At 46.9% G+C, this 9,931-nt stretch overlaps 1 protein-coding gene across 1 annotated transcript; it reads left to right on the forward strand.

Moving 5' to 3' along the window:
- Positions 1-2,727: 2,727 nt before the first annotated feature.
- LOC125537475 (amino acid permease 6-like) lies at positions 2,728-7,157 on the forward strand. The gene is made up of 6 exons (XM_048700793.1): positions 2,728-2,960; positions 3,069-3,302; positions 3,411-3,504; positions 4,777-4,991; positions 5,558-5,700; positions 6,314-7,157. The coding sequence occupies exons 1-6, from the start codon at positions 2,855-2,857 to the stop codon at positions 6,971-6,973; spliced, it is 1,452 nt and encodes a 483-aa protein (XP_048556750.1). The 5' UTR covers positions 2,728-2,854; the 3' UTR covers positions 6,974-7,157.
- The last annotated feature ends 2,774 nt before the right edge of the window (positions 7,158-9,931 follow it).

Genomic DNA, 9,931 nt, shown 5'->3' on the forward strand with positions numbered 1-9,931 from the left:
CGAGAAAGCGTACGATAAGGTCAAATGGCCATTCCTCCAACAGGCATTGCGTATGAAAGGTTTTGATGAAGCCTGGCGCCGCCAGGTTGAATCATTTACGCAAAAAGGGAGTGTGGGAATTAAAGTGAATGACGATATTGGTCATTACTTCCAGACACATAAAGGCCTAAGACAAGAAGATCCGATGTCCCCTATCCTGTTTAACATTGTGGTTGATATGTTAGCAATTTTGATAGACAGCGCTAAGGAGAATGGTCAAGTAGGTGGCTTGGTACCTCATCTTGTTGATGGAGGTGTATCCATCCTTCAGTACGCTGATGATACAATCATCTTTATGGAGCATGACTTGGCCAAGGCGAGAAATATGAAGTTGGTGTTATGCCTTTTCGAACAATTGACCGGGTTAAAGATTAACTTTCATAAGAGCAAGTTGTTCTGCTTTGGTAGAGCCAAAGACGAACAGGAGGCTTATAGGCAATTGTTTGGGTGCGAGTTGGGGGATTTACCTTTCTCTTACCTAGGTATTCCAATCCACCATCGTAGGCTGACAAACAGAGAATGGAATTGTATCAAAGACCGATTTGAGAAGAAACTGAGTTGCTGGAAGGGTAAGCTCATGTCATACGGAGGCCGATTAATTCTGATAAATTCGGTGCTCACGAGTATGCCTATGTTTCTCTTATCATTCTTTGAAGTCCCAGTTGGTGTTAGGAAAAGACTGGACTTTTATCGATCGCGTTTCTTTTGGCAGGGTGATGAACTAAAAAGAAAATACCGGCTTGCTAAATGGGATATCATCTGTAAACCGAAAGACCAAGGGGGTCTTGGTATTGAGAATCTTGAGGTTAAGAACAGATGTCTTCTTAGTAAGTGGCTGTGAAAGCTCTCTTCTGAGACTGATGCCACATGGGCGCAAATCCTTCGCAGCAAGTACCTACAGACAAAAACCTTGTCCCAGGTCACAGTCAGGCCGACCGACTTGCCTTTCTGGAAAGGACTGATGAAAGTCAAACAATCCTTGTTTAATAGGACAAAGTTTGTTATTGGCAACGGCGCTAGTACACGCTTCTGGGAGGATACTTGGCTCGGCGAGACACCCTTGGCCATTCAATATCTGTCTTTATATCGTATTGTTCAACGACGTGAGGTGTTCGTTGCAACGGTATTTCAATCTATCCCCCTTAATATTCAGTTCAGACGGTCGCTAGCGGGCAATCGTTGGGAAGAATGGCTCCGTCTAGTTAGGAAACTGATGGAGGTTCAGCTTTCTCAACAACCCGATGAATTACGCTGGAAACTGACTAGGTCTGGAGTATTCACAGTTAAATCAATGTATAATGATGTTATTAATTCGAACTTCATTCCTACCTCCAAGCATGTTTGGGCTGTCAAAGTTCCATTGAAAATAAAAGTGTTTATGTGGTTTGTCCATAAACAAGTTATTTTAACCAAGGACAAATTGATAAAGCGTAATTGGACAGGACCGACTAGGTATAGTTTCTGTGATCGGGATGAGACGATCAAACACCTCTTTCTTGATTGCCCGTTGGCCAAAGTCCTTTGGCGGACGGTCCATATTGCTTTTAATATTACTCCACCGAATTCTGTCAACACGTTATTTGGGACATGGCTTAATGTGATTGAGCCTGACTTAGCGAGACATATTTGTGTTGGAGTTTGCGCTTTGCTGTGGACTATCTGGAATTGCATAAATGATTTGGTTTTTAACAGAATATCACGTATTCACTTTTTGCAGGTTATTTTTCGAGCCACGGCAGTGATCCGTTCGTGGTCGCTACTCACTCCGATGGAGGCCAGAGAGCATTTGGTTACTGGATCTATCCGCTGGGAGACGGTAACTCGAAATATCTTTAACCGGTTTGGATGACGGTCATATAATATGATAGACAATTAGTTTACCTATCTATTTTTAGCCAGCCGGTTGTAGCGTCTTTTCTTGGCTAGTTTGTGTTTCTAGCCCGTTTTGGCTCTGTGTGAGCTTTCTTTTCAGTTTTTACAGTTGGAGACTTTGGAACCTTGTTGGAACCTTTTTTTGGTTAATAAGATGGCCGTATGCATCACTCTGATGCAGAGGCCGGGGAGACCCCCATTCTCGAAAAAAGAAAAGAAAAAGAAAAAGAAATCTATTTCTACAAGTGCCCGTATCAATCAGTAAGTAACTAGCTTGTTGATTTAACATGCACTGATGCACATGTCATTGGCCATGCGACTGCAGATTTTTTGTTTGACAACAATTGTTTTGCTTATTTGTTCTGGACGTGCATAACAAAGGACCATGTGATTTTTGGGTTTGGGACGACAAGTACGCGTTTTTCATGGCAGGAGTGGGCATTAATCTGCTCTTCTATCTGAATCGGTGTAGGGGAACGGTTGTGCAGACCTGCACATAATGTACACGCCACCCCCTAGAGTGTGGCAGAGAGATGACCTTTTGTGGACCATCCTTCTCTGCCAAGACAGGAATCCGTACGTTCTGAACAGGTATTATCTCTTGTATCTTGATTAAGTGCTGGACCAACAATGCATGGTGCGCAGATCATCATGATAAAAGCGTGTGGTCAGATTAGAGCGTCCAGATGCCGCTGCTTTCAGGACATGCAACACTTTCTTCCCGGCCCGCATCAAATCCCAACCGCTCGTCCAAAAGGCCAAAACAACATGCTTCCGACTCCATTCCGGTCCTCCGCTCCGGCGCGCTTACATAAGGGCGCCCTCTTCCTCACTTGCCACCAACACCACTCTCTCTCTCTCTTTCTCCCCTCCCACACCAGCTGTGCGCAGGAGACATACGTACGTCCTTGTGCTTGTGTGAAGAGCTAGCCAGCTAGAAGCAATGGGGATGGAGAAGGGCAAGGCTGACCCTGCCACCTTCAGCATCGCTGAGGCCGGCTTTGGAGACCGGACGGACATCGACGACGACGGACGCGAGAGGCGTACCGGTACGCTCCGGACGCATCCTCCTAGCAACTAATCTATCTTGCTCTTGCAACCGGGGTGCCATGCGTGCAATCATATGGTAACCTATATGTTGAACGATGGTGATACAGGTACGCTGGTGACGGCGAGCGCCCACATCATCACGGCGGTCATCGGGTCCGGGGTGCTGTCGCTGGCGTGGGCCATCGCGCAGCTCGGGTGGGTCATCGGCCCCGCCGTGCTCGTCGCCTTCTCCGTCATCACCTGGTTCTGCTCCAGCCTACTGGCCGACTGCTACCGCTCACCGGACCCCGTCCACGGCAAGCGCAACTACACCTACGGCCAGGCCGTCAGGGCCAACCTAGGTACTCTATAATTATGAGATACGTGAAGATGCATGAACCAATTTGTTAATTAACCTCTTCTGATTTCCCCATGATTAATAATAAACATTAATACTTATAATTTTTCAGGAGTTAGCAAATACAGGCTCTGCTCTCTGGCCCAATACGTCAACTTGGTTGGCGTCACCATTGGCTACACCATCACCACGGCCATCAGCATGGGGTAAGCCGTGCATGCATGCATGCATTTTTGTCTCAAACACTCCAACCAATTCATGCATCCCACACCGGGTGCATGCATGCCCATGTTCTGCGCCCATGCTTTTTGTTTACCTGTTTTCATGGCATGCTTCCTAGAAACATTGAAAAGACGAGACATGTGTCATACTTCATCGGTCTGGAATTAGCTGTTGCTCGAACGGAAGTACCTAGCACTGGGTACATCCATTTGAGCGACAACTAATTCCGGATGCAGGATGTTATTTGGTTGCACCAGAAGAAAACCTCATAAAGTTATGTTCGGTTGTTAGGGATTTGATCCCCTAGGGGATCCAATTCACGAGGGGGTTGGTTGATCCCATCCCATCACCCATTCCCTGTAGTAACGTCGGGATTAATTCCACGCATATGGAGGAGAGGTTGTCGCCCGGTTAAAAACGTGGGGTTGTGAGAGGATTTGATTAGGTTTCTACCACAGTCGGGAATTACCGAATGCACTATATGAAACAAATGGCGATAAATCTCTGTCCGAGGCGATACCGGCCGACCCACGGTGTTTTGACCCCAATACCGGCGGGGACGGGATTAATCGAACGATGCCTAATAGCTTTCAAGTAATATAGGTGTATGCCGTGGTTGTCAATGTCACTTAGGAAATTATTCATGAGGTTGGCTTACAAATTATTCTTTCCTATGGGATTGCATGGAATGTAAACCATAAATAAAATCCATATTGTTTATATTCCCAAAACCAAAGATGCTACTCCCCCTGTTTCATAATTTTTGTAGCGGTTTTAGTTCAGTTTTGAACTAAAACCACCATAATCCTCCCTTCCATAATTCTTGTCAAAGGATCCTACATAGGAAAAGATCCTACAAAATTCAAAAAAGAGAGCAGTTCTGGTCATTTATCTACACTATGCCAGTCAAAGTAGACGTTCTTTCATTAGGTTCGATCCAACAAACAGAGGAAGGATGGAAATATGATAACTCAATTTCACAGTTCAAAAGTGCTTGGAAAAAAGAAGACCAGACAGTACTACTTTTGCCTTGAAACAGAATCTTCAAAAAGGAGTGGCCTGTATTGGCGCGCGTTAGAACTTAGAACAAAAGAAAAATCATACTTATTGGTGACTACTGGCAAATGATTGATTGGTCATGCTTGACAAGGATATAACTAGAGGCTACAAATTACTAAGTTATACCCTTTTATTTTAATTGATTTACTTTTCAATTACTTGTCCGAACATCTAATCAAGGCGATGCATGCATGTAGGGCGATCGGACGGTCGAATTGCTTCCACCGCAATGGCCACAATGCGGCCTGCGAGGCATCCAACACCACCAACATGATTATATTTGCTGCCATCCAAATCTTGCTCTCGCAACTCCCCAACTTCCACAAGATCTGGTGGCTCTCCATTGTTGCCGCCGTCATGTCCCTCGCCTACTCCTCCATTGGTCTCGGCCTCTCCATAGCAAAAATCGCAGGTAAATAAATAAATATTACACGTACTTCGGCTTTTTTATTGCAAATTTTTGTACTCTTTCCGTCCCAAAATTCTTGTCTTAAATTCGTCTAGATATGGATGTATCTAATACTAAAACATAATTTGGTACATCCGTATTTAGACAAATCGAAGACAAAATTTTTGGGACGGGGGGAGTAGATAGTTACCAAGCTGACCGCTTGGTCACGTACTTTGGCTTTTAATTCAATGTAAGATGTGCTCCAAATCTTCCATCTAAAATTTATTTAGGATGCTATAATGGATATAGTATATTTTTGTATGTCCTGTGCAAGAAAACGATTTGTTCTCTACATGGTCCTGACATGATAATGTACAAACAATAACTTCGGAAGGAAGAAAACAAAGAGAGAGAGAGAGAGAGAGAGAGAGAGAGATGGTGGTGATAAGATTTTTGTTGTTGGTGGTGCAAAAGGACATTTGACAAGTCGATGGATCATGATGCATCTTTTTTGTTGGTATCAGCCATGTTGGCTCCATGGTGCAATGTATACACATCTTGTATTGGTGACTGATTGATTGTTGTAGGTGGGGTGCATGCCAAGACAGCGCTAACAGGGGTGACCGTTGGGGTGGATGTATCCGCGAGTGAGAAAATTTGGAGGACGTTCCAGTCTCTTGGGGACATCGCCTTTGCATACTCCTACTCCAATGTGCTCATCGAAATCCAGGTAATTAACACTAGACGTACTGGGGTATTGTCATATCACCCTAGTTATTTATGATCGAAATAGATGATTGTTTGTACCCAACATTCATATGACTAGATATCTCAATTATTGATGTAGTTCTTGGAAACCATAGTAGTACCTCATTCGAGAAAAGAAAAAAAAATGACTCAGAAAATGTGAGACCATTCTCGTGACCTGTTGGATCTTGCTGGAGGACAAATTCTGTAGGAAAACGGTATGGGTGAACCCTATGACCCTATCAAGAGGACAACCTTAGCAGTCCATGTTCCTGCTACTCTATGCGGATCTGATCAGACTACTAGGCAGTAGTCAATTAGAGAGGGTGTCTGCTCTGCACTGAACCGAGTGCAGACTCCACGGTGCAGGTTGTGCATGGGTATGAACAATCAAGAGTATCCAAGGCAAAAAAGGACAACCAGTGCTCTAGAAATGCTAAATAGCACTGATTTTCCTTTGGCAGACCAGTGCGAATGTCGTTTGTTGATGAAAATATGCAGGCTATTAGAGAGAACACACACACACAGAGACAATGTCGAATTCGCAGTCAAAAACAGTACTAGTAGTAGTAATTAAAGGATTTCGTTTGGTGCAGGACACGCTGCGGTCGAGCCCGGCAGAGAACAAGGTGATGAAGAAGGCGTCCTTGATCGGTGTTTCCACGACCACCACGTTCTACATGCTGTGCGGGGTGCTGGGCTACGCGGCGTTCGGCAGCAGCGCCCCGGGTAACTTCCTCACGGGCTTCGGCTTCTACGAGCCCTTCTGGCTCGTCGACATCGGCAACGTTTGCATCATCGTGCACCTCGTTGGCGCCTACCAGGTCTTCTGCCAGCCCATCTACCAATTCGTCGAGGGCTGGGCGCGCTCCCGGTGGCCCGACAGCGCCTTCCTCCATGCCGAGCGCGTGTTGCGCCTTCCGGCCGTTCTCGGAGGCGGAGAGTTCCCGGTTAGCCCGTTACGCCTGGTCTGGCGAACGGCGTACGTGGTTCTCACGGCGGTGGTGGCCATGCTGTTCCCCTTCTTCAACGACTTCCTTGGCCTCATTGGCGCCGTCTCGTTTTGGCCGCTCACCGTCTACTTCCCCGTTGAGATGTACATGGCACAAGCCAAAGTGCGCCGGTTCTCGCCGACGTGGACGTGGATGAACGTGCTTAGCGTCGCGTGCCTTGTCGTCTCTGTCCTCGCCGCAGCTGGTTCTGTGCAGGGGCTCATCAAGGACGTCGCAGGGTACAAGCCATTCAAGGTCTCCTAACATCTATTCGGACAAGGCATGCATAGTGATGTGATCACGTACTTATATTATAGGTGAAGGGTCGAGGTTAATCCCTGTTTCATGCTTTAATCTAAAAAGTGGTAAACCTAGATTGATCAGTACTGTATTAGTAGCAGAAGCTTAAGCCATATGGCAGCAATAAGAAAGTTGACAGTTGACTACATGTTTTAATCTATACTTGGATGACATTCCAGCCACATTGGTGGGTTACTGTCTTTGCAACAGAACTTCTGAACTCAGGGAAGAAACAGAGTAACACTTTACGCAACAGCTGAAACACAACTACTTGAGACAACTTGCCAAATTCTCAATGTTTTTCTGGTCTACCATCCATCCGAATGAACTGCAAATTGGCCAAAGCTCATGCGATCTGCTTAAAATAATCGAGTTTATGAGAAGTTCTGCGTGAGTTCTAGATTTAGGGTGTTCTTTTTAAAAGGTTGTGTACTTGTGTTGTTCATTTCATCGTTGCAAGTTTGTTGTTGCCGTAATTAATTAACAGAGCTGATGCCACACGTTAAAAGAACAAGTTCATTTGCATTATATTCATGGAGAGATCTAGATGTGGGGTGCTTTTATATGTTGGTAAATGTAGAGAAACAATAGGTTGAAACACACTTTGATTAGTCTAATGCCGCAGCATATATAGAGTACAAGAGGCGGCTAATATCTCAACCGTATCCTCAATACAAAGAAGGGACCGGGAGATATGGCGTGGTAGAACAAATCATAACATGCCTAATGTACATGCAATATAAATATATTCAACCCCCCCCCCCCCCCCCCCCCCCCCCCCCTGCAGTGGAAGTGTCGAGTCTGGTGATGCGTAGGCTGGACCGAACTCCTCAAAGGTGGACGTTGGCAAGCCTTTTGTGATGATATCCGTGAATTGTTGCATCGTGGGAACGTTAAGAACTGAAGCCTTCCCAAGGGCCACCTGTTCGCGAACAAAATGAATATCCAGTTCGATGTGCTTGGTGCGGCGATGGTGGACCGGATTGGCGGAGAGGTAGATGGCGGATACGTTATCACAATAGATCACGGTGACTTTGTGAACGGGATGACAAAGCTCATGAAGAAGTTGTCGAAGCTATGTGCACTCAGTGACGGCGTTTGCCACGCCATGATACTCTGCCTCAGCGCTCGAACACGAAACCGTGGGCTATCGCTTGGGTGACCACGAAATGAGGGATGGTCCAAGAAACACACAGTATCCAGACGTAGAGCGACGAGTGTCCGGATAGCCAGCCCAATCAGCATCCGAGTAAGTGACAATGTCAGTGGAGGGCGACGCCTGCAAGGTGATGCCGAGATCCATGTGTCCACGGATGTACAGAAGAATCCGCTTCACCAATGACCAATGAGCATCGCGAGGAGCATGCATATGAAGGCACACCTGCTGAACAACATCCTGCAACTCGAGACGAGTGAGCGTCAAGTACTGCAAGGAACCAACTATAGACCTGTAGAAGGAGGCATCCGGAGCTAAAGATCCATTAGTAGCAGAGAGCTTGGCCTTAGTATCCACGAGTGTAGTCGTTGGCTTGTAATTATGCATGCCGGCGCGGTCAAGTAGCTCATGAGCATACTTCCTCTAGTGGAGGAAGAAGCCATCCACACGCCGTACCACCTCGACGCCAAGGAAGTAGTGGAGTGGCCCCAAGTCCTTGATGGCGAGCACGGCGTGAAGGCGCTCAGTGCGACGTAGAAGTAGGTCGATGGTGCAAGCTATCAGGATGATGTCGTCAACGTAGAGGAGCAGGTAGGTAGTTGTAGCGTCATGGTTGTATACAAACAACAAGGCATCCGAGCGAGTGGAGTGAAACCCGAGCTGACGAAGAAAGGTCGCAATGCGCTGGTACTAGGCACGTGGCGCCTTCTTGAGCCCATACAAAGAGCATGAGGGCAAGCAAATATGGTCGGAATGCGTGTCGCCGACGAAGCCGGTGGGTTGTTGACAATACACCTGTTCATCTAGATGACCACCAAGAAAGGCATTGGAGACATCCATTTGTTGAACTGGCCATGCACAAAACATGGTGAGCTGGAGGATGATGCAGATCGTGTGCGATTTTACAACTGGAGCGAAGGTGTCAGTGAAGTCAACGCCTGCACCCTGCCTGAAGCCTTGCACTACCCAACAAGCCTTATATCGCTCAAGTGTGACATCGGGACAGAGCTTATGACGATACACCCACTTGCTGCTGATTACATTGGCATGTGGGGGATGAGGAAAAAGTTGCCACGTCCTCTTCAACAATAAGGCATCAAACTCCTCATGCATAGCCGCAAGCCACTGAGGATCGCAAAGAGTGGCACATGCAAAGGAAGGAAGCAGCGACAACACAAAAGTCGATGCAGTGTAGACGTACTCATCATCAGGATAGCGAGTACTCGGGTAGGAAACTCCAGCACGGGCATGAGTCATCGGTCCGGGCGCGGCGGGCGGAATAACGACCGGCGAGGTTGTTGCCCAGGCCGGCATGCGGGCTGGCAATGCAGCCGTGGCGGTCGAGGAGGCCAGCGTTGTGCCGGTCGAGGAGGCCTAGGAGGCCGGCGACGAGAGAGCCGCTGAAGCAGTCGACGTCGAGGAGGCCGAGTGGGACTGTGACGCCCCCGATTCAATCGTACACTAATCATACACGCAAACGTGTACAATCAAGATCAGGGACTCACGCGAAGATATCACAACACAACTCTAGACACAAATTAAAATAATACAAGCTTTATATTACAAGTCAGGGGCCTCGAGTGCTCGAATACACAAGAGTCAGCGGAAGCAAAAATATATGAGTCACTATTGCAGGGTGGTCCAAACACGACAGTCGAATCAGAGCCCCTTCGACGAAACTGTGTGTGATGCGATAATCGCAAACGGTGGTGTAAAAAAAGTCAAAAAGGTGCAAAATGTTTGCGATGACAGATGCATCAAACATG

The sequence above is a fragment of the Triticum urartu genome, chromosome 2, assembly GCF_003073215.2.
Source record: "Triticum urartu cultivar G1812 chromosome 2, Tu2.1, whole genome shotgun sequence".
NCBI lineage: Eukaryota > Viridiplantae > Streptophyta > Magnoliopsida > Poales > Poaceae > Triticum > Triticum urartu.

What these genes read in the sequence shown, in the direction of transcription:
- LOC125537475 (XM_048700793.1), top strand. Translation starts at nt 2,855, where the DNA reads ATGGGGATGGAGAAGGGCAAGGCTGACCCTGCCACCTTCAGCATCGCT. An exon ending in GGCCGTCAGGGCCAACCTAG is followed by an intron (nt 3,303 to 3,410) that starts GTACTCTATAAT and finishes ATAATTTTTCAG; the next exon opens with GAGTTAGCAAATACAGGCTC. An exon ending in CTCCATAGCAAAAATCGCAG is followed by an intron (nt 4,992 to 5,557) that starts GTAAATAAATAA and finishes TGATTGTTGTAG; the next exon opens with GTGGGGTGCATGCCAAGACA.